Source organism: Anguilla rostrata, chromosome 4 (assembly GCF_018555375.3).
Source record: "Anguilla rostrata isolate EN2019 chromosome 4, ASM1855537v3, whole genome shotgun sequence".
Lineage (NCBI taxonomy): Eukaryota > Metazoa > Chordata > Actinopteri > Anguilliformes > Anguillidae > Anguilla > Anguilla rostrata.
The window spans coordinates 23275852-23300322 of NC_057936.1; the positions used below are offsets into that span (position 1 = coordinate 23275852).

General features: G+C 39.2%; 1 protein-coding gene across 7 annotated transcripts; it reads left to right on the plus strand.

Moving 5' to 3' along the window:
* Positions 1–558: 558 nt before the first annotated feature.
* On the plus strand, positions 559–23819 carry dazap1 (DAZ associated protein 1). 7 transcript variants are annotated; one of them, XR_010329491.1, is made up of 14 exons: positions 559–585; positions 906–1087; positions 3450–3490; positions 8269–8435; positions 8834–8899; positions 9395–9502; positions 9875–9923; positions 13369–13451; positions 16117–16270; positions 17130–17159; positions 17928–18057; positions 18203–18370; positions 20132–20221; positions 22045–22060. XR_010329491.1 is itself a non-coding variant. In XM_064331531.1 (14 exons), exons 1-14 carry the CDS (start codon positions 574–576, stop codon positions 22091–22093), a joined length of 1302 nt encoding a protein of 433 aa, XP_064187601.1. In that variant the 5' UTR covers positions 559–573; the 3' UTR covers positions 22094–23819. The 7 variants fall into 7 exon arrangements, 6 of the variants coding, with proteins under 6 accessions (XP_064187601.1, XP_064187599.1, XP_064187603.1 ...); XM_064331531.1 differs by lacking the exon at positions 20132–20221 and adding an exon at positions 19475–19514 and having other exon boundaries at positions 17928–18080; positions 22045–23819; XM_064331529.1 differs by having other exon boundaries at positions 17928–18080; positions 22045–23819.
* The last annotated feature ends 652 nt before the right edge of the window (positions 23820–24471 follow it).

Consider the following 24471-nt stretch of genomic DNA (forward strand, 5'->3'; position numbering starts at 1 on the left):
TTATTGCTGATAGTTCCCTGGGCAATGTATTCCGCTGGCGAAACCTTAATCTCTGTTGTGCACTTGCCAGCTACACTGCTGCAACAAACTGATTTTTGACATTTGAAGGATGATTTGCTTTCTTTCTTTTTTTACCATTAACTGTTGTCACTCATTTTCACTCCATAGTCCACTAGCTGTGCAGCACAGTCATTGCATCAGAGTAATACACTTCATGTGCAGCTTTCATCCTGCAATTCCCCGATGGAACGAAGGAGTCACTGGTGTGCAGTGAAGACTGTCCTAGGCCAGGAAGAGCTCCAAATCACAGTATAATGTGGCAAGGTCAGAATTTGCTATCAGATTATGAGGCTCATCACACACAGAAACTCAGGTTTTAGTAGGGTGAGGCACCCAACAGGCTGTTATTTTTTGAGTCACAAATATTCTATCATGTTATAGATTGGAAGAATGTTTTGTTGTTGTTTTTTTGGTATGGACTCGAATGCTGTAATGTCCATTTTCACTCTCATAGACGGATTGGTGTTGGAATGAAAACCTACAGTAGATCTCCAAGAACACGATTGGGCAGCCATGGTCAAGCTGGTAATGTGATGGTCATGTTGGTAGACATATTTGCGCTAGGCCAGCTGATTCCAGCATGCTGGCCACCAGCATAACCATATTCACTGGTCTATGCTGTTTTCCCCCCACCGGACATTATTAAAAAAATAAGGAAAATATTATTTTTCGTTAAAACTATTTCATGTGGTGTACAGAACGCAAATCTAGCCTGCTGTGCTCAAGCAAAAAAAGTAGCACAATATAAAAACTGAAAGTGAACTATCCATTTTAAAGGATAGCAAACTTTGAATACATATCCCACAAGCCAACGGTTCGTTTTGGTGACGTTTTACCCCCTGCAGGGGGACCCCGTGGCAATCGCGTCGTTGTTGCGCAGATTCAGTTTGAACCTGGAGCGGAGTGACCTTCCCGGGGTGGCTAGTTGCAGAGGCAATACCACCAGCAGACCGGTAGCTACACACATCACAGTCCACAGAACACCAGCCGCGGAAATGAATAGCAACTTAGCCGGAGACGAAATCGGGTAAGAAGTGATATTCCACGAAAGAATTGGAACTAAAAGAGTAGTTGCTAGTTGTACAAGTTGCTAGCTGTTAATGCAGCTTATAGTACCGGCCCGTGTAGAAGCCTCGGTATTGCTTGGAAAAGGGGCGTCCAGTATTTAGCGAGCTAACGTTAGCTATGAGTTATATTTGTTGTGTTAAATATTATGGTGTGTCGTTTTTAAGCCTCCACGACGTTAGAAATATGTGATTTGTGTTATTTAGAAGTATGGTATGGAACTGTCAATGTGCTAAACTTGAAAGTAACTTGACGTTACCTACTCATTATTGTTAGCTAGCCAGCCATCTAACTTAGCTAGCTGAGGGAGACACACAGGAAAGCAGAATATCGAAAGCTAACAAGCGAAAGTGTTTGTATGAGGTAACTAGCTAGTATAATGGTTGGTTAAACTAAAGTTAACTGAATGGCATTCATCAATTGTCTTGATTGTTTACCGGCTAGTTTAACTTTCCAACTTCAGAATTAGCTTGACAGATAACTTTTTAAACATAAGCAAACTGAAACTAATCAATTTAGCTAGCTAGCCAGCGAACTATGTAGCTAGTTCGGATGGTGGGGTTGTCTGGTAATTTAATGTTGCCAGGAAGCGTTTAGCTGGAAAGAGGTTTTACCGATGGTGTTAGCTAGCTACCTACATGGAACCCAGTGATAACCAGAGACTCGAGATGGACAGCTAGCGATACTCGGAGAGAAACTAGCAATCGCATTATTTCTATCAGCTAACATTAGATAGACATCAGAGTGTGCAAATTCTAACGACATTGGTTGCTGGCTAACGTTTGCTAGCATACGTTACATTGTAACGAACAGCGTCGGTTTCACATTTGCTTCGTTTAAAAACACAGTGACAGTTGTGACAGCATGTTTGCGCACGGTAAAATGAACAAATAATGAAAAGATTTAGCAAGATTTCTTACCAGGTACACATGCGCTAATACAAGGGCAGAGAGTCAGGGTTGATGTTAAGCACTTGGTAGCTAACGTTAGCTTCTCGACTTTAGCTAGAATAATGACAGGAGTTAGTGCTATCTGTTCAAGCAGACTGGCGGATAGTCTTGGCATTGAAAGCTTGTTTTTTGATATCCAGCTAGCTGGCTGTCATGAATTGAAGACCTGATAAACGCACTCTAAAAAATAGATACACCCTTTTATGTTAAAGTCGAGATATTTTTTCAAATATCAGTCTGTTCTATGGTTTGATAGTAAACGGTAAACGCACTTACATCTAACGATGACCAGTGTTACACGCAGGAGACGTGGCAAGATTTTTTTAAACAAGACATTTATTGTTCTACCTCAACACAAGCTGTCCTTATGCGGTCACCATTAGGTAGGGAAAGGGCAAATTAGTTTTCGTTAAAACGAGGAGCTGGATCGCACATGAGGGAACGTCGCACGCTATCAGCTTAAAGTTTGACTTCAGCCAATTCATTACAAGCGACTTGTTTATTGCTGTTAGCTGGATGGATTGCCAGCTTGTTAGACATTACTATGATTTCCTAAGGGTGCCTTTCCACTGTGACCATATTGCACTGACCTTGGTCTTAAGAATGGACACGTTTCCGCATTTTCTGTTGTGCTAAAGTCAATTTTCTTTTATAATTTCCCAAACCGTAACTGAATTGAAGCATCAAAACGCCCCGTTACCTAGCGATTTTGTCATGATTATAGTGCGTAATATAAGTGTAAACTACGGCAACAGTGTCTAAAAGTTCAGATGCCTGACTTTCTCTGTACTTATCATCCAAGAAAACGTACCCTTTATGTACCATTCCACCTCTGTGACAGTTGAGTCAAATGAGTGAAATTCATTTACTCTCAAATAGAGAATTAAAACTTGTCCGAAGTTTCACTAAGACAATTTATTTAAATATATAGTACGAACACATGGGCAGTCTAAAACGATTGCCTTTACAAACTTCAATAATGATGCCATGTGAAGTGTTATATCTCTGTATACTGGATATCTCTGCTTTTGAATTAGCCTGTAAAGTCTGTATCTCGTGATGGATATTATATTGGGTGGAGGATGCAGTGTGCTTGAAATATCCAAAGTGCCTGTGAATGTCCAAATACTCACGTTGTTGAAGATACAAATAAAAATGAGTAGAACATAAGGTGTGGTAAATGGTGAATTTTAAACTTGTATGTTGCTGTGCTAGAATATGCTGTAATCTAAAAGCTAATTTGTGTGCAGGTTTAACAGATGCAGCAGTCTCTGTGTGGTCCATGTGTGGATGCAGCGTTGACCACAAAGAGTATTTATTGAATGTTTGCACTTCTACTCTGCACTCAACAGACAATGTATTTGATTTTTTTAGGAAGCTCTTTGTGGGTGGCTTAGACTGGAGTACCACACAGGGTAAGTGTTCACAATAACACCTTAAAATCTTCCGGCACAAAAGTTTTCTGTACCAATAGCAGATATTCACATAACCATTTCTGCACTGAGTGCACAGTTTTGCGAAAAGCTTAATATTCCTGGCCAATACTCTTGACCAATATTTTAGGGTCCTCATAACACTGTTCTGCATACTGAAATATATGTGGGTCTAGATTCTTTGAGTTTTGATTCCCCCCTACCTTATCGCTAGTCCTTTTATGCTTTTATTCCTTACCTTCCCCTAGTTATATGCACACACAAGAAAACAGCCATTAGGTTATTGTAGAAAAAAGGAAATTGTTGTATTTTATGGCTAAGTTTTTGCTCAAGTGAAACTACATTTTAAATTTGAATGCGCTTAATCTTTAGATAGAGTATGGTGACAATTTAATTATGGGCTGTTTTTTTCCAGTTACATTAAATTCACATTCATGTGGAGACTTGGCATTTTTTTACCTCGAGATGAGGACAAAGTGTGCATCTGTAGCTCGGAGGCATCCAGAGCCACTGTCTGAATTGCGTGTGGTTGCCCAGCGTAGCTGCGGTGCTTTTACTTCGCTCTGTGCACTGCGTTTTCTAAAGTCAAGATCACTAGTCACTGCAGACCTTATTTTCATGGTTCCTCCCTAGGGCTTTTAATGACGAGCCAAGCAATTATCAGTCCTCCACATGCTGTGAATTTGTGTGTTGAAACCTGTGTCCTTCTGCCCTCCAGGATACAGACGGGTGTTATTTGAATGGTGTGGAGGACGAAAATGCCTTGTGAATTGAGCTGAGCTTTCGGTGTCAGTTGTGAATTGCCTTACTTTATGAAGAGTTGATTTTGCGGGCTGCTGATCCTGGTCTGACAAAATAGTAGTTTTACTATGAGTTGTTAGATAGCTCTTCAAATACATGTAATGGAGGAAATAATGCCCCATTTCACCTTCAGCAATGTAGCTGTGTGAGTCACTTCCCCTGAATTAAATGCATAGTATAATAGTCTAGTCTCTTATAAGTTTCAAATTCTCTTATAGGCATTATCTTTAAAACCTTGTTTTGCATCCAACCACACCTTCCAACACCTCTGTCAGGTATCAGTTAGCCAATGGCACTCCCAAAGAATGCTTTTAAAAGGCCTGTTTCAATAATGTTTTGCATGGTATGCACTGACTTCCATATTCATTGTAAAGAAGCTTTTAGGTCAGTGTTGAGGACATTTTCTCTGATTTCCTAAATTTCTCAGCTGACAGAGAACACAGTGGGAATAAGCTGACTGATTGATTGCCGTAATTGTTAGTGTGTATTGTATTGTGATAATTACTTGCGTGCCCTTGTCACGTAATGAAGTTGATTCAGAAATGTTCATTTTTATTTAGCCTATATGCATTCACATTTATCAGGATATAATCTTTTGTTGGTGTTAATTATCTGTATTTGTCGAGCGCATTATCATACGAAAAGCAGTCCTTACATTACATCTTAAACTGCAAAGCGCATTTCATTTTGAGATTTTGAAAAACATGCAATGTTCAAAGACAAAATAAAGACACAGATACAAGAAAAGTAACTTACAGAAGCGTACGAGACAGAATCAAACAACCGCGTGACAACCAAAAGAACTGCAAATACCCTGCAAAACAAGGTCAACAAAGGTTGCACATTTCAGGGTGGCTGCATGCAAATGGATAGAAAAATGTCTCATTTCTCATTCCTAACTCAAATCCACAGCCATTGAGCAAAGAAATTTAAACAACAAAACTACTTTGTCGATTGAAGGAACGGGAATGACCTAAATACTGAGAAAAGAAAAGCAAGATGGAAAGAAAAAGAAAACATTGGATTTTAAAGGTTGTTGGTTTTAAATTGACCTCATCAAATTCAAGTAAGCATTGCAATACAGGCGTATGTAGGATGACCTTCAGTTGGTTCCAGGTCATTGGTGCAGGAAGATGGAGGTCATACATGTGTCTTTTTACATCTATTGTGAGATTACGATTAGATTCTGCATTTCTTTCTAAAAATATGTTTTTATTGGTACAAGTTTTGTGTATTTGTAATGTACCCGCATTATTCATAATATATATGGTGACTAATCCAATCAGAAAAAAAAGATTTGTAGCCCTAGCCTTATTATTCATATATTTTTGTGTCAAAAAGCACGTTGCAGGAATGCATAGCTTAATTTCTTAATGTCGATTGCTCACTGATCCTCAGCTTGTTTTATAGAGATTTCATCGATTGACTTGGGCTAAGCTGAACCAAGATCAGCAGGGAATGACAAAGACACTTTAGTACAACCCAGTGAACACATTTTTTATTTCTCAGTTTTTCTCCCCAGTTGGGAGTGCCCGGTTGTAACTGCAAATTCACTCAGTTGTTGCAGCATTCTGTGCCGCTTTGGGTGAATTGACGCTAACATGTAGGCTACGTCTTCTGAAAGGCCTGTAGCCAGCTGCAACAAACAAGCCATTTTTGCCTTGCCCAGTTTAAATGCAGTTTGTTAAGGAATTTGATAGAGCAAAAAGGTGTATTTAGTATCCTAGGGTGGTTATGTATGTCAGTCTCATTCTGTGGCTGCGGTGACAGCCGCAGCGTGCCTGAGAATCTGCTCTTTATCACCGGCAGCACGCCGTGTCACCGGCCGGCTGCTCGGAATGTTGTCAAACATTATCTTTGCATCTCAGAGTGAGGACTAGCCTACATGCTGCAGTACACGGCATGCACTTTGCCTGCAAAACTGCTGATTGACTATAGGGTTCTCTCTGCAGGTTGTGGTTTTTGGGTTCCATTGGCAAATTTCTGAGAAATTTGTTAGTATGGCCTTGTTGGTGCTTTGCCATATGTGTATTAAATAGCCAGTCTTTAAGTAAGCTAATTCTTACATCGCTAAATTTTTGAGTTTATAATTGTGCTTCTCATTCCCTAAATATGGTTAGTATTCAGTAGATGGATTAGTTAAATTGCAGTATTCAGCATTAAATGGTAAGGGTATGTGTTGTTAGAAAAAATTCCAAGTTAAAAGATATTAAGCCTAACTTAATTTTTTGTTAAGCTAATTGCTCCACCAAATAAGTCAGCTTGCATTTTAGCACACTATTTAAGCAGTGATGAACATTGATGGTAATGAATTCAAACTTGGTTCATTGCCTGAAGAGAGAAACTACATATTTCCAAAAGATTATGACTATTTGTGTTATAGAAGTGTTATGTAAGCCAACAATTTTCATGGGGAATTCTTCACTTTTTATGTGCCTCTAATTGTGGGTACAAAATTAGGGAGAAAACATGTATTAGTCTAAAACTTCTAAAAAGGTCAGAAACAGCCAAAAATGGCCAAAGCCCATTTGGATAGTGGGGTCAAGAAACCTCACGGGCAAACGGACCGTGCTGTTGATTTATCTGTAGTCAATATCTGTATTTGTGATTGATTGACACAGAATCAACTCATGATTGTTGACAGCCAGGGCAGCCGCAGTACCACTGTACAAAATTACTGGTGCACCAGTATTTACGAATTCAGAGAGATTAGAGGCACTAGGAGATCATTGATCAGCGGGAAATGATGACGGCAACGATAAGGTCGGGGCATTAAAGCCAGAGGTTCAACACATGTCAATGTAGTGCTGTATGTTTGCAATAGGGCAATACTGTGCAGTCAGGCTCGAAAGGCATTGCTGCACAAGCCTACCAAACACAGACTGGCGCATTGTTGGGTGTAGAGATGGGTCATGGTTGTGTGTCCTCTGGGGGTCATGGTTGGAGGATAAACTCATTCACTTTGTGTTGTACTAGTTGACTGGTTCAGAGGTAGAAGTGTGATTGTATGGCCTGCAATACAGTGGGAATGGAGGTCAGTTCTTAGCATTTTCAGTGGCTCTTTTACTGTAAACTTTTGTTGAGACAGTGTTCCACACATCACATCTCACATAGATTGCACAAAGGAATGCACTCGCATTTTTGCATGACGACACGTGGCACAGATTTGTCATAATGAGTGTGATGGAGTGGCTTCAATGCTCACCTGACATGAACCCAGGAGAGCAACTCTGGGACACGTGCGGTGTGCGCATGTCTTTGGGTACCGCAACCGTGTACAGCACACTCCCTGAGAATCTAGTAACTCATCATAGCGGGGCATATAATTTTGAGACAAATAAACCTAATCACGTCAAGTCAGGGATCTTGCCGATGTATTGCACAAACTTCTAGTCAGAACACACATTTGATGGTTCGCATGTTGTTCACAAATTTAGCCAGAACAAAGTCAAACTCTGGCTGCACAGTCTAACTTCATTAAGCTATGCTAGACACTATCGCCTCACAGCAAGGGCCTTTCTGCGTGGAGTTTGCATGTTATCCCTATGCCCTCATGGGTTTCCTGCGGGTTCTCCAGTTTCCTCTTAAAGAGATGCAGGTAGGCTAATTGGAGGCTCTAAATTGCTGACAGGTACTAGGGATCCCTCCCTAAATTGCCCATAGGTACGAGTGGCGAGTGAATGATGTGAATGATACCCTGCGATAGCTTGGCGACCTGTCCAGGGTGTATTCCTGACTCCCACCCAATGCACGCTGGGTTAGGCTCCAGCACCCCTCACGACCCTGCTCAGGGTAAGCAGGTATAGATGGTTGGGTAAGGTGGATGGATAGACAATTTGCGATGGGGCCAGCTTCTGGATGGAAAATGAAAGTGCAGTTGAGAGCACTGAATGGAGTCTGTGTACTCATCTGTTTATCATGTATCATTTGACTAATGTTGATGTCCTCTTTCCTACCAGAGACATTACGAAACTATTTCTCCCAGTATGGGGAAGTAGTTGACTGCGTCATTATGAAAGACAAGACTACAAATCAGTCGCGCGGTTTTGGGTTTGTGAAGTTTAAAGACCCTAACTGCGTGCGGACAGTGCTAGAGACAAAACCTCATAACCTGGATGGTAGAAATGTGAGTGTCAGTGCTATTACCCGCTGCCTTACTGTACTATAATTGTACTATACAGTTGTACTATAACCCGGTGAGGCCACACCAGAATTTTTGTATTACAACTTCAAGGAAGATTCAATTTAAAGTTAAACACTATACACATTTCCAGTAACATTAATGTGATTGTTTTTCATTAATTTAGAATAAATTTGAAATGCAAAAACTAAAGCAGTCGATATAAATACATCTTTGTGACATATTTAGAATGAAATTTAAGTGTGATGTCATAAAATGCAGAATTATGAAGAATTATGTTGGTTGTAGGTTCAGTAGCCTAAATCTGTACTTTAATATTTTGGTTTTTTGAGAAGGGTAAATTTGACTAATGTGGTGGCAAAAATGTCCTCTTTTGCCATCAGATTGACCCAAAGCCATGTACCCCTAGGGGAATGCAGCCCGAAAAAACAAGATCAAAGGATGGCTGGGTAAGGAACACATTTAATTTAGGCTGCACAAGCCCTCAGGAGGAGTATTTGGACGCGCTCGTTTTGAGGAACAGGTTGGCTGACCAAGCCCGATGCATTTCAGCACTCCTGGGAAGGAGCCACCATATATCCATATTTTCATACTTTGCCTCTGCCTGTGCTATAAATCTAATAATGAGCATGCCAGGCACTTTGTGATGAAAACACTGATGATTTAACTGTTTGAAGAAGTAATCATTTTTGAGGCAGCTGGTGGCTCAGCTATTAAAGTGTGTTTAGCGGAAAAGAAGAAGGAAGAAAAGTAGACCAGTAGTCTGGCTGAAAGGAGTCATATTGGTGTTAATCATTCTCCCTCTGGGCTGAGAAAAGCATCTCTTGTTAATGCTTATCTTATTTTTCCAATTAGACTAGATCATGAAAACCTGAAACTTGTGAATTTTTCAGCTATATCTGTCAAGTCCTGTGACATTTTTTTCCTTCTTTTCTTTTTTGCAGAAGGGAAGCAAAAGTGACAGCAATAAATCAAAGAAGATCTTTGTTGGCGGAATCCCTCACAACTGTGGTGAATCCGAACTCAGGGACTATTTCAGTAGATTTGGAGTGGTGAGTTGTGTGGAACTTTGGCAGGAGTTTGAAGCTTTTGAGTCAAAGCAAGAAAGGGGGGTGAGTTAAAATGTGTGGGGATGAAATGGTGATGCAGGAAGTGCCAAAGAAACGCTGAAAAATATATTGGTGTGAAATCCATTTTACTCTGTTAGGGTACATTTGATCCCACTTGAACTCATAAATAGTGTTAGAGTTGAATTAACACTTTTACTCTGAAAATAATGACATGAGTGTGCTGTCCAAGCACATCCATTTTGGGCGCATAGCACAGCAGCGGGTTAAGAGTGTGTGCATTCGTCCTCTATGTGTGGACTGCTTGCCATCGTTGTGAATAATCTTTCTCTTGCCTCCTTGCTTGTCTGGTTATAGGTTACAGAAGTGGTAATGATCTATGATGCGGAGAAACAGAGGCCCCGAGGTAAAAGCTGATCCAGTTTTCTTTCCGTAACTCCCGTCTGCAATCTTATGACAAACTATTCCGACCCAAAGACGAAGGCCGCATCCAAAAGCCGCTGATTATGATTTGTCATTCGGTGCACTGCGGGGATGTGCCATGTTCATGATTCACTCACACGCATCACGGATGCTGCTGGGCTTTTTCTTCATGTGATCAGTGATTCACATTGAGAAGGAAGTCGACAGCATCGCCACATAGCTCTGCATTTTCTGCCCATGGTTTGGTTTGAGAGAAGAACCATTCTCTGATTCATTTTTTAACGGGATAGGCTTTGAGAACAGTTTGTACATTTGATCAGAACGGTCTTGAGGTCCTCTTGGCTGTGTTGGTTTGTAGTTGGCTGATTTATAGTATGTTAGCTCATTTTGTGCTACATTTCTAGAATTGAGAGAATTAAAAATACATTTTTCCCCATGGTTTACAGTATTTTTAAAAGCCCTTTTTAAATCTTAAAATTTGAGTGGTTCATTTAAAATGTGTTGGCTGATTAGATATGTTCAATATGCATAATTGTCTATTTCACATCTGTTTCATTTGTCCATACTTGTGTAGAATTTTGACAACATTAATTTGGAATACATGTGGAATACAGTTATAGGTACATTTATGTATTTCATTATTGGAGGACTTGGATCTGCTTGGATGAAGTTTTTGTTGACGGTGTCATGTAGGTTTCTCAGTGCAGCTGTCAGTGGTCGCAAGACTCGTCCTACAGTACGTAATGCTGATCCAGTGGTCAATGATTCCCTTCACTGTTGAACGTCCTTTTACTTGTTCAACATTTAATCAACTGATCTCTTTGGGGCAAAGTTAAAGGAATAGTTTGTCATCTGAATTTCTCTAGTTTAGTTCAATTTCAGAATCCATGTGATGCATTTGTGTAGTTTTTTCTTTTAATGAAAGCTCATTTTTACATTAAAAATTGAATAAGTTTTATTTGTTTATTTTAGACTGAACTCTTGACAATCTAAATGATATACTAAGTATTTTCCCGTATTTAAAAGTAAAGTACTTTTGTAAGTAAGCCCTTTCTATCTTTCTTTTTCTGTCTCCTTTCCCTGTGAATTGTTTGAGTGTGATTAACGGTGTCTCTTAAGATTTGTCTTTTCTCCTCTAGGTTGTTGTGTACTAAGTTGTACCACAGAGATACAGGCCAGTTACAAAATAATAATGGGTTTAGGCTGGTAATGCCATCATTTGGGTGTGTACACAAAGTTATTCCTTTTGCTTATATATTGATAATTGTTTAAGTGGTAAAAAAATATATATTTGGGGAAGAGTAACTAATAAGTGTGAGTTGCACATTATTTTATTGTTAAAAAAGTATTGAATATTAAGCTAAATAATATTTTAAGCCTTTCCTATAGTACCAGACAACTGTATGTATGAATGATATATTAATTGTGTGCATTTAGTATTTCACCTCTTGAACACTATCAAATATAATCTAGAATACACAGGGAATTCCATATTGCCATGCAGCTAGTGTTCAATGTGTATTTTACTAGAATTTGAATGTTTCCTTGGACATTTAAACAAAGTTTAACTTGTAGATTCAGAGTAGTGCACTAGTCGATGGTATTTCAAGTATATCAGGCATTTGGGGAATACATAACTTAATATAGGAGTTATCAAATCCCTTCAGTCCCAGAAGACACATGATTGAAATCAGGTTAGGTCCCCCAAGTGTAGATGGTCTCGCAACCTACTTCTGCTTCTAAATTTTTTTTTTGGATCAAATTAAACTGGTTCACTTCTGTGGTGTCCAATAGCTGTAGGTCTCAAGTTGTTCAAGTATTTTCCATCGCCTTTTAAATGGATTGCTTGATGTATTTCAAGCATTATGCAGGTAGGGTTAACATTTAAAGAAGCAGATAGACAGTTGGTAACTTTAGACCTGCAGTTATAAGCATTTAAATGGTACATTTTCTTCTTTTCAAGTGCAGTAACAGGAGTACATTTCCAGTTTTGTTTAGGGAATGCTTTCAATGTTCTGAGACACCCTGAAATTATATGTGTTTTTCCCTGGAAATGGATTTAGCTGCAGCACATTAGAGGTCAGACCTTGTGATGGTTTTCATTGCTGGTTCACTAGGGTGTATTTGCTCCCTAATTGATGATAATTGTAAGGCCACACATAAGGCTTCCTAACACTGATTAATATCCGTTGCTCTGTAGTTGTACTGAACCCCGCGCCTTATTTAGGCAGTGATGGTGGAAAAGATGTGTTTTCTGAGCTCTTTCATTGTACACTCATTTTGTTGTGAAAGGTGACAAATGTCTTTTTTTTGCATTGCAACGCTTTAGGGACACCAAATGGCTTCTTTCACATTTTTGCTTTCATCAAGGTTCCACACATTTTCTATTTTTGTGTGTTTATAGTTTGCATTAGTTAGCATTTTTTTGAGAGTATGGTTTTACATTTTCTGCCAGCCTCAACAGTATCTCACTTTCACTGTCCCATACTTTTATTTCAAATTGTTTGATACACCCCATATGTGTTGTTCTATTTCTGTACAGCTTGCATAAAATCTTTTGGATCTTTTTCATTTCCCCCAAATGTTCTTTTTCTTTTTGTGAAGAATTTGTCTACACCCCTTAATGATGGCATCTTTTAGTTATTATCATTTTTCAATACTGATGTGAATTGATTTGAAGAAATAACATTTTGGCCTATATCTTTGTGTTGTTATTGTAAGCTATTTCTTAATTTTCCATGATGAGCTTATCTTGGCTTGCCCAACTGAAAGTTCTTGGGAAAGCTGGGAGAAGGCTTTAGACATTGTACAATTTTTGGTTGACCATTTTTTGTTATGCATTAACAATGGCTGCTGTCAGCATTTGCTGCGAAGCAAATATACCAAGGGGAAAAATCAAGGCGGGGTTCGGATGAGACCGCACAAGAAGCTCTTTAAATATCACTTGTTAGCGTTGTTGATGCCCTCTCACAATCGAGACAGTTCAACTCGTTGAGCAATTCATCATCCATAAAAATAAATGTTGAATCTATAGTGGGTGTACTTTAACTGATCACTCACCATAGTCAGGTTAATATGTTTTAAATCTCAGGTAAGAGTAGTTAACTTCTCAACAAGTCTTATTATTCTAGATTCAACCTCAATCTCCAATCTTATTTTATGCATTGCATTTTATATAATCAGTTACGTCACAGTCACTTCATTTGTAAGTCCTGCTTCAGTTGAATAAGCTCCTTTGTGTGTGTATACTGTATGTGTGGGAGGAAGAAACACCAGCTTGAGTTGTGCTTCAGACCTGCAACGTTATCCGAACCCCAGGCACCTCTAGCCCAGTCTTGGTGGAACCCCTTGGGCCGCCCCTATACTGTTCTTCATCTTGTGTTGTCACAACGCCCTGCTACCTTGATTCACTCTTGGTCGTTGGCTAGGTTTTGGATTTATTACTTTCGAGGCCGAACAATCAGTGGACCAGGCTGTCAACATGCATTTTCACGACATCATGGGCAAAAAAGTGTGTAGTTGTAGTTTTATTTTACCCTTAAGATCAGACTGAGGCTTGGGCGATGATGAGTATCTGGTGGGAGCTGGTGCCTTTGCACACAGCAATTCCAGGGGCCACCAATGAGTTTGGTGCCCCTGCTGTCAAGTTTCAGACAAATCCATACAGAACAATGTTTTATTCTTTTGATTCTTAAAAAAAAAAAAAAAAAAAAAAAGCTTTTGGTGGTTGATCTTTTTTTGTTCTTTCTCCCTGCTGTTCAGCTGTGTTAGAATCACCGTACTGCAGCGTAGTGCTATAACGGTTTCCTTTCAAATCCATAGGGTAGAATGTTTTTTAGAGACATGATCCAAATTTTAAACTCATTAATAAAGGGTGCACACTGAGCACAGAGCTATAATGTAAGAGTGCCAATTTAAATTGCACATCATCTTGAGTTTAGGCAACCAGAAGTGACCAAGGATTTTCCTGGAATTTGCTTGGTTTCCCTTCATTTAATCTATGTTAGATTAAATCTCTGTAGTCGCCCAAGGCTTGGTTTAACTGAACCACTCCTTTAGGATGTAAAATAATGTCATGTCTTTAATTCCCATAACAAAGGCAAAAATGGTATAGGGCAGGGGGTGGAGGGAATAACATTGCAAGTTCAGTTTGCATTAAACGTAGAAACCTCCTAAAGGACTGGTTGCTCTTTTGTTTTCCATTCTTTTCATTTCTTTTGTGTTTTTTTTTTCGCCAGGTCACTTACTGTTTGAGTTCTTTAAAAGATTTCTTTAACAAGATGTTGTGTTTAAAATGCCAAACAAAAACCTCAATTAAGTGACCTCAGTTGTGGAGTCTCCATACTGTGTCAATCAACTGTAAAAAAGATTGGCGGGGGTGGGGTCAAGGTGATCTAATTTAATTTCCTGGGGTGGATATTTTTCAAATTCTCACCATCTGTAGTATCTGTTTGTTGAGAGCATGCTAGCAACTTCTTAGTAAGAATTGGAGGTTGGAGTCCTGTAATTCAAGTAACCATTTAATATACGGCTTCCATAGTCAGCATTGCTATGCTGATATATATGTTGCAAGTTTAACATCTAAATGGATAACACATTGACTCTTTCTTGGTCTCACCACATTTATGCCTGAAGTTACTAGTCTACCAGCAGTCTGTTTGTAGTGGAAAAGATCAAGAACCAATCACTTCACATGAATGTGTGTCCTCTCCAATTCTTTAGTCACAAATTATTTATTCGTTTTGCCTTTAATTTTTCCTTATACCACAGAACATGTGAATAATGTTTTAGGAGATAACTCTACAATGTAATTTAATTTAAAACTTAAAATTTACCACTCATAGAACCATTCTTTTGGAGTCCTACTTTTTACCTGCAGTCTCCTTGGCTGTGTCCTGTTTTCCAGAAGGAATCGGGACTCTACCAGAGCCATTGTTCTTGATCTGACATTACCTGGAGCTGGGACTTGAGGGGTATGGGGACGATAAGTTACAAAATTAGAAACTAGAACACGTCAAACTGTGTTGCAAATCCCAACTCGTGTGTCGTGGGGTGGAGGGGGGGGGAGCGCCCACAAGTACTGGAATCCATCATTCGAATCCCATGATGCCCTGGGGAGTGGGCACAGGTAGTTTTGCTGCGGGCTGCGGGCCACTCGCTGAAGCATGTGTTACTAATTAGGTCGACAGAGAAGGAAGAGGGGAGGCAAAGAAAGTGTCACTGCTTTAAACTACTTTCAAGTGGAACAGAATACTGTGAGCAGTTTTCCTCTTGGTGAAGGTGACCCCAATAACTCACCCTCTTTACAGTCTATTTCTGTCTTACATCCCCCAAACTACCCGTCCTTGTTTCCAATTTGGTAAACTGGTGGTATTTATGTGACTGAAATGGCAAGTGGTAATTCATAAATACGTATTTTAGAGGTTGCCCCAGTTGGGTCTCTTGTAATAACCCTTGTGAAACAATTTCTTAAGTGGGAGGCCCCTCAGCAGAATTGTTTTTCTTTTATCAGACACAGTATGAAGATTCATCTCTAATTTGACTTACGACTTTGTCCATTTGTATTATCTGCATGTCTACTTTGTATTCTGTTAGATTTAAGATCTTCCTACCACGTCCATTCCTCTCTGAAATTCTATTCCAAGTTAAATAAAATTGAGATTCTTTAAGCGTTAGCCTGGGAAAGGTAAGTCTTGATCTTCCATTAGCTGCTTTTATATAAATAAAACAAAGGGCCAAGGCACCCCAGAACAGAAAGGATAAGGAATTCTATGTTTCTCAGGTAGACATTTTTTTAAATTTACAATGGAAAAGCACATTTTCACATTTAATACTTTCACGTTTAACTGTATCAAAACTGGCTTTGTCCTTAATTTGTATAATTTTATTATCGTGAAAAAAAAACTATTTTGTGTATAATTCCTCTATTTTTATACAGATTTGAGTACCTGAGAAACATATTTTTTTTAATAAAATGTGTATGAGTATCTATATTTCTACACTTTATTATATATTCAATATATACTGTAGGCCCAAATAAGTCCTAAAACTAAAATTTTCTTTTAAGCTTTTTAAAGCGCTAAGAATAATTCTATTTATGCGTATGGTCTGATAGGGAAAGTGTTATGCCATTCAGGTTTGCCTTGCCAAATACTTCCTCCTTGTCCCATCTCTAGGTGGAAGTGAAGAAGGCAGAACCTCGGGATAGCAAGGCCCCTGGCCCCGGACAGCCTGGAGCCAACCAATGGGGACATAGGGGCATCTTGAGTACAGCCAATGGCTGGTCAGCGGCACCGGCTCAAGGCTGGCAACAGAGTTATGGGCCTCAGGGTGAGTTGGAGAGCAGTGAAGAGCAAAGCGCATGCCCCAGGTTTATAGTTTGGGAACATACTCATTTATCCCTTTAAGATGCAGACTGCAGGCTAAATGAATAACCAATAGCCTCCCATTTGTCAATTCCTCATCTTCAACCAGCAGCTTTTAAGTATGATGTACAGTTTTTTAGTAGATGTTTTTGTACTCTGCTTGGCTGCCATGAGAGCACTGCTCTCTTAGGACTTTCCCCTGAGGCTCTGGATTGGTTTTGTGAATGACATGCATTTATCCTTTGTAGTATGTCCCAAGTGAATGTTGGATCTTGTAGCATGTGAGCATTGAGTGCTGTTGTGGGCAATGCTTCATTTTACCATCACCTGAGTACTATGTATTTAACAGGTAAATGTGTGGTAAGAATAGCACGTGATTGGGTAAATACTAAGAAATTAACCCTGAAATACTTTGAAACACTCCTCTATTACCTATCAATTCAAGTGACTATCTTGTAGTTATCAAAGGTTTAGCTTGGTTATGGCCTGAGCGTAATTGTGTGTTTCTAGGAAATTGGACAATACTTGCTTTCTAATAGATGTTTCCATGAAAATATTATAAAATTTCACCAAATCTTTGATAACAACAATATAGTCACTTGTCACTTGGATTTATAGGTAATAGAGGAGGTGTTTTTCAGAATTTCGGTTTTACTTTCTTAGTATTTACCTATATTTTTATCAGTGGTAATTACCCAATTATGTGCTTTTTTACCGCGTATTTACCTGGTAAATACATACTACTAAGGGGACTAGGAAAGGAAGCTTTACCCTGCTGTGGATGTTTGCGTCCGAACTTAATAAAACTTTTCTCTTCTTTCAAGGAGTTTGGGTGTCCACAGGCCAACCAATAGGTATGTCCTGTCATTTTGAATTTTATCAAGATGTTTCATTGCTGCTGTTGCAGTCCTTGAAAGTATATCACTTGAGTAAAGGTCATGTAAATCAGTAGTGTGCACTTTATCATTCCCAAACAAACACTCCTGAACTGTGATTATGTTTAATGGATAAAAGTGGCTAACAAATCCATAACATTAGGAATGTGACTTGTGACAGTGGACAGACTGCTAATTAACCCGTAGAAACAAACAATGAGCTTTAACATTTTCTGTGCCAGGGAATTTTCCCCATGTTTCAGATTTCCCCAAGTGGACATGTCTCCCCACTTGAGTTCCATTAACATATCTATTCATTCTTTAATTCAGTCATACAGTGCTGAACATGTGAGCCTTGAATCACATGATTTTTTGTGCGTCTTCCAAGCATAGAATTAAATTACTTGTATGATAGTTTGTTGATGGACACAGTATTGCATGCATATTCAGATAGCACATCAATGATCATTCCAGACAAAGAAGAAGCATATATTGGAAAGAGATTGTTTCACATGTATTTTTTATTTTGTTTTATTTTTTATTTTTTAAACTACTTGTTTAATATCATGGTCGGTCAATGTATATGAATGCCCGAGATGCAGTTTTTTTGTTTGTCGTTTTTTCCCCCCTTTTCTCCTGTAATAAAATAGGATCTGTACTAGCAGAGCCCAGGTTAGAAGCACACAGGATAAGTGTGGTGAAGGTTCTCTGAAGTCCTGCTACATCCATGTGTTTTTTACACATCAGGTGGCTACGGTCCCCCCCTGCCAGCGAGCCGAGGGGCCCCTGCACAACCCCCGTCACCCTTCAATGCTTTCCTTGTGACAGCCGCCCCCACAGCAGGCTTCGGGCCACCTCAGGGATATCCACAGCAGGGGTACGGCACACCCCCACAATTTGGTTAGTAGGAGCGCGCGTGCGCCTCAAGTGTGCAATGAACAAACCGGTTTGTGTTCTTGCCACGAGACCGGATGAATTCAGTTTCAACCATTCTTTGTGTTTTTTTAAATATTTTTTTTTAGGGTACAGTTTCAGTACCCCTCAAGGCGATCAGTTTGCCCCACCAGGAGTGCCTCCCCCTCCCACCACGCCTGGAACCGGGCCCCTGGGGTTTGCCCCAGCCACCCCTCCGACTCAGGACTTGAGCAAAGCGCCCGCGGGACAGCCCGACTTCCCTTACAGCCAGTATGGTAGGTAGCCATAGCCACCATGCAGGCCTCCGCCCCATCACTTACCCCGGTGCTGCGTCTTTTGGGTTCACCCACTCTCTGAGTTCATTCCTCCCCAGCCGTAGCTCATGAAGGTGACCCGCTCACAAATGGAAGCTTGCAGTTGGTGTCATCTAGCTTCTTGTTGCTTTGTAAATTCGAACCCTTAATTTGATGACATCACATGCAATCTAGCTTGCGCATCCTTCTGCTGCGAAGAAGCTGTAGAAGTCACCCTGCATCCAGTACTCAGTCTTACCTTTTTAGGATTTCCAGGCGCTCTTTGGGATGATGATGATTTGGACAGGTAACTGATGGTAGGTTGGAATTAGATCATCCTTCCTTGCAATGTTGTTTTGGAGGGGAGGGGGAGGATTGGTTGCTACTGCAGATATTTTCATCCAGATTGTGCTGTAAATCACAGGATTTTGGAGAAAGCTGAAAGAATGTGTCACATGAGTAAGCCAGGCATGTGACTCTCCAGCTGAACCAGTTTCAAAGATTTTTCACTTCAGCAATATAAAAAAGTGAATAAACCAGTATGAAAAAGTAAGGATATTCTTTGTATTGCTGTCCTATCTGGATATCTTTTTTTTTTAATTTTTTTTTTTAATAAAGGAAACACGATACAGTTCTTGACAGCTGGTTTAATAAATATATGGCAATGGTAAAATAAGTATTTTGAGATCTGACAAACCTGACTATTATACCACTATCGTTTTGAGTTGAAATTATTAGATTTTTGCTCATGTCTTATACATAGCATTTAAAAACCGGTGCATAGGTTAGATATGTGTAGGAATTTATTCCCGATAGAGATGTACTAAAAAAATTTCTAATGAATATGTGACCTAAAAATTTGGATTGAAAATTTTTGTATGCTGCCACAATCTGTGAATTTGTTTGTGTGTTGGCAGTGTCTCTGTACCACTCAGTGATTTCTCCAGTTGAGGCACTGGATGAATGATCTTAAGCTCCCTCCTGAATATGAACAGACTCCCCTCAGTGTGCCGCTTGCTGTTTGAGCCTCAATTTTGTGCTCCTCTGTAAAAATTGTTTTTCATCCTATGTGCCCTCACAATGCAGTACATTTCCCTCACGCTGGAGTCTCTGGAGATGCAGCCAGGTACGCGGACCAATCTGTTGGACACGCAGTGTAATTGAGCACTCCTCCACCATACTGTACCTGAAAAAACAGAAACTCCAGCCGTAGGGGCCCAAAGTAGGAGAGCTTTTATGCTGGGGCTACGATACCGCTAGTACAGAACCCCATAGCACTGATAACTAGGATATCCTGGTTTGTTCATACCTGCAGTCTTGCCCTCTGCAGACTCCCTGTTCCTAAACGTGCCCCCACATCTCACATTTACAGACAGATGTGTGATTGACTCTTTGTCTCGTTCAGTGTGTTGTGCTTCTGCTCTGCTTCCATCCGGCTGTTCATCATCGGGCTTGGCTACATGATTAGAACAGCGACTCCCGGCGCTGAAGGGCAGTAGACAACGGCTCACTTTATTTTTTTTGTTTGATTGCAGATGGATGACTTTTTAAGCGGTCAGTTATTTAGCAGAGTCTCAGCGCAGTCAGGTGGAGTAGAGGTTTAAGAGGGCGCGAGGACGCGTAGTGACCGGAGCGTGCTCCCGTCGCCTGGCTACTGAGTGGGACAGCCTCCCGTAGAACCAATGTTATAAGAGTAGGCTCTCTCTGGGTTTAGTCAACCTGGTCTCCTCGTCTCCCTAATAGGCCTGGGTAACTATCCTCAGGACCCCTCTGCCTACGGACCAACGCGTCCTTCTCACAGTTATGGTCAGGATGAGCAGGGGTGTAGTGCAGGTAGGTGTGAGTATTGCCTTTTAAAACCACGAAAATTAGCAGATTAAGCTACAGTTATGTAAGACCTTTATTTTTGTTGCTTAAGTCTCCGTTTTTGTGTGTACATACATATATTTTGTCAATTATATATAGTATATACACACATTCCGTTTTCTTCATAGTATACTAAAGTACAGCTATCTAGTCTGTTGGAATATGAGCCAGTTGATGGAGATATGCCATTTTGCTTGATTGATTGAAGTCCATTCAAATACCATTGAAGCCTGGCTCTCACAAGGTATGAAAAACAAAGGAAATTAATATGTGCTACTGTAAAAAAAAAAAAAAAAAAAAATTAAAAGTCCAGTTTTTAATGCCAAATTTGTTTAGGGTAGAAGGAAACAAAAGTCAGTTTTAGGTGCAAGAATCTTTCATGCCTGGTGAGAAAGCAGAGATTTGGAGGAGGTCACTTCTCTTGCAATAGCTGTAGTTTATTATACAAATAAAATCCGCTTCCTCAAACCTGTCTGCGTCCTCCCTTTGCACTGCTTTGCTGGTAAAAGGATGATCTAATTGTCATGAATGTGTATGTTTCACCGGCCACTTTTGTTTTATGTTGGAAGTATTTTCCCTCCAAGTTGTTATGAGTTCTACATTTGTGGAACTTGTAAGTAAAAAAGAGAACTAAAGTTATGTCTTGGTTTCCATTCATTCAGTTTTCAGGGCATCCATGTTTCTTTTACTTTCTGTTTTTGAAATCGCTCTTCTCATTACAGCTCAAGTAATTTTCTTAAGTTTGCTGTATGAAAATTCAAATTATATTTGCAATGTATACACATTGTACGCGCAGCACATTTCTAAATTGAGTTTCAGTGTTGGTCAAGCCAGTTAACTAATCATAGATTATGTCCAGCCATAGAAAGGTTTTTCTGCTTGGCTCCAAATGTTTGATTCAATAAGAAAAAAATGCAAAGGCTCCCAGCTTTTCAGTCAAATGTGATTTTGTTTTGCATGACCTTTGAGTGACTTGCTGGGGGTATGGAAATCACGTTGTCCTGTGTTAGTCTTGCTCAGCAAAGACTCCAAACAGTTCCCTGGCGCACGTGATTCAGTTACTTCCAGGGAGATGACGCCATCCAATGTCTGATTCAAGAATGTGTGTGTGTGCTTACGGCCTATTGATCTGCTCAACCTAAAAAGTTATTTTCCTCATATAATGTTTTTTTTTTCTGTTTGATGCCTCACACCAGTTCACATCCCATGTTTCTTTACCTGTGTTTGATTTGGTCATAATCAGTAGTGGTCTGTCCTAAAATATGTGGTGGGTTTATTCATAAGTTGTAAAATCATTATAAATTCTCACCTTTGATCCTTTTTATGGCCAATGCACTCAGGATTTTGAAAATCCATTTTGAGTTTGAAAAAATTGTTTACACCTCATTGAGATAATGGTTGAAGAACATGCAACTGATTAAAGAAAATTTCAGTCTCTGGTACATTGGCTTTAAAAGGTGAATGACATTGTGTAACTCAACACTGACAAATCATTACTTGACCTCTTCTGTCCTCATGATTATGGACATGATATCAGTAATGTATTGACATTTAGGATTCTCAGTACCATTTTGAATTGCTGATATCATGTTCTTATTGAGAATGATCAGTCCCATAGGAACACTTTGTGGAGTTGAACATTTTAAAATCCTGATTTGAAGTAAATTGCCATCAGATGAATTAGGCTGGCACTTTCCATGGTGGTTGCTTAAAGTGAACATTTTCTGGTTCTTAAATAGATTTTTTCTTTTGTATTCTTAAGTGCCCCCTCCTCTCCTGGTTTCAAACAGGCTATGGGCAGGACCTGAGTGGCTTTGGGCAGAGCTTTGCAGACCCTAGCCAGCAGACTCCTTCGTACGGGGCTCCTTCAGCACAACCCACGGCAGGACCCCAGCCCACAGCCACCAGCTTCGGCCGCGGACAGAACCACAACGTACAGGGCTTCCACCCGTACCGGCGCTGAGAATCAGCCGCGCCGGAACACAACATCCAAAAGTCAGGGAAATGTCTATTCTGTTCACAAGCAAAACTGGATTTCTGGTGTGATGGTTAACTGAACAGACACGCAAACATAAACACACATGCACACACTCACAAACACAGAGTCACGCAATATAAAAAGCAGACTTTTGAAGAACCTTAATGAGAGATCTTTTTGTGGACTTTTCCATGTGTTTTATGGAGAACTATTTATGAACTATTTTGCAATAGATTTTGACTGTCTGGTCAAATGTCAGCACAGATAAAATATGCTACATATAAAAATGACAACAGGGTCTCCAGTTTCTCTTCAGCTTTAATTCTAGGGAAAAAGAATTGTACTTCAGGTTTTTATTTTTCATTTTGTGTTTTTTTTTTTTTTTTTTTTTACTTTCTGAGCCTTTTCACGTTTATTTTAAGATTTAAGTTTAAAAGTAGAAATATATATTATACAATTAAACTGTGCAATTTTTTAAAAAGAGAATTTTGTACTATAAAATGTACGCTTTGCTTGTTTTTTTTATTTAAAGATGTAGATTTCCCTCAGGTGGCTGTTTTAGTGCATTTTGCACTTATACAAACAGAATGGAAAATCCATTTCAAATAAAAAAGAAAAATGAAAAAATATATCCAAGTTAATTTTGTCATAGCGTTCTCAATTCTTTTTCCAACCTCATCACCTTATAAATGTGACAGTATGCTGAGGGCAGGAGTACTTCAAACATGACTGACATTGCTAGATTGATTATTTGTATTAGGCCTAAATATTGCGGGGGTTGATTATTTAAATGAAAGTGAGCCTGCAGTGCTTTAATTCACTGAATGATACCCAGATTCTATTCATACAGCACAGTGTTTTTGTGGTCGGTCAAAGGCTGCCACTTGGAGTGTGATCAAAAGGTCTTGAGTTTAAATATCTTTGTTATGGTTATATAACTAGTTGAGTTAAAAAATTCTGGTTATTTTCCGTTTCTATTTTTTACCAAATGGAGAAGTTTAAACTGAACAAGACATTAAAGACATTGCACCACTTTATTCTCTAAAAAAATCCATAAAAAGAACACTGGCACCCCCCTGTGTTTTAAGTTTGGAAGTTTGGTTAATACTGCCTGCAAATGTGATCAGTTCCTATGTGTTGATGTTCATATTAAAATTATTTATTTTTCCCCCCACTGAGCATCTGAAAATGTCAAGGCATTGTTTAATGCACTTAACATTCATGTTTTATTTCTTTTATGCAACAAATGAGAAAAAATGGTGGTCAGTCTAAAATAATTACAATTACCAAATGTAAATGTTCACTGTCATATGAGGTGGACTTGAGCCCAGCCATGATTTGTGGTTTTGGGAAAATTTAATTTCTTGGTTCGGCTGAAACATTTTACCAGCATAAACATTTTTAAGAACTGAAATTAAAATGTAAATGTTGTTTCTATAGGTATGTGAGTTCGAAGGTGGTCAGAACTGAACTTAACAGTAAACTAGGGCCTTTTACATAAATGAAACTGCCATTCCCACAGAACTCTACAGAAATGCCTGTCATACGATCTTACTGGTGTGTTCAATAAAAATCAGGTTGCGTCTAGCTCACTGTCACACACTTGGTTATTGACATCATGATCCTGTTGCAATACATGTTGGTATTCATGTAAGGCTATCTACAATAAGAAAAATTGTATGTGTTCATAAACCTCATATTTTTTTGCCATTATGGGACTAAGAGAAATATTCATATCTGTTTTGCACATTGATTAGATCTGAGTTTTTGGTTTCCATCTTTAAGAAAACATTGAGATGCATTGCTGCTATATGGAATTTGTTCCAGGAAGACAGCTTTGTCCAACAACCAGCTTGGTTTTGAATGTATCCAATTCCTTTGACAAATATTTTTCATGTTGTCTCTTGACTTCTTTAAACGTATGTTCTTTACCTTATAGCTTAATCAATATTCACATTGTAAAAAAGCAATGGATTTCACAGAAAATAAAAGGTCATTTCTTTCCATAAGAACATCACATCCTGACATCAGCAATATGACATTACCCCTGAAAAGCATGAGTGATGAATGAAAAATTGTTTTCAGACTTCCTACAACAAATCTGGCTTTTCACATTTACATATACAGCATGCCTTCATAGGATACACCACATTCGTTGTATTTTGGAAGCTGATTGCTTCCTTTCCCCATTGTATTAGCATGCAACTAAACCATCTAAAAGCAAATTATCTAGCTTAAT

Excerpts from the sequence above, each read along its gene's own strand:
- dazap1 (XM_064331529.1), top strand. Across the intron at positions 9,924-13,368 it reads GGAGAAACAGAGGCCCCGAG|GTTTTGGATTTATTACTTTC; the intron begins GTAAAAGCTGAT and ends GTCGTTGGCTAG. Across the intron at positions 17,160-17,927 it reads GTCCACAGGCCAACCAATAG|GTGGCTACGGTCCCCCCCTG; the intron begins GTATGTCCTGTC and ends TTTACACATCAG.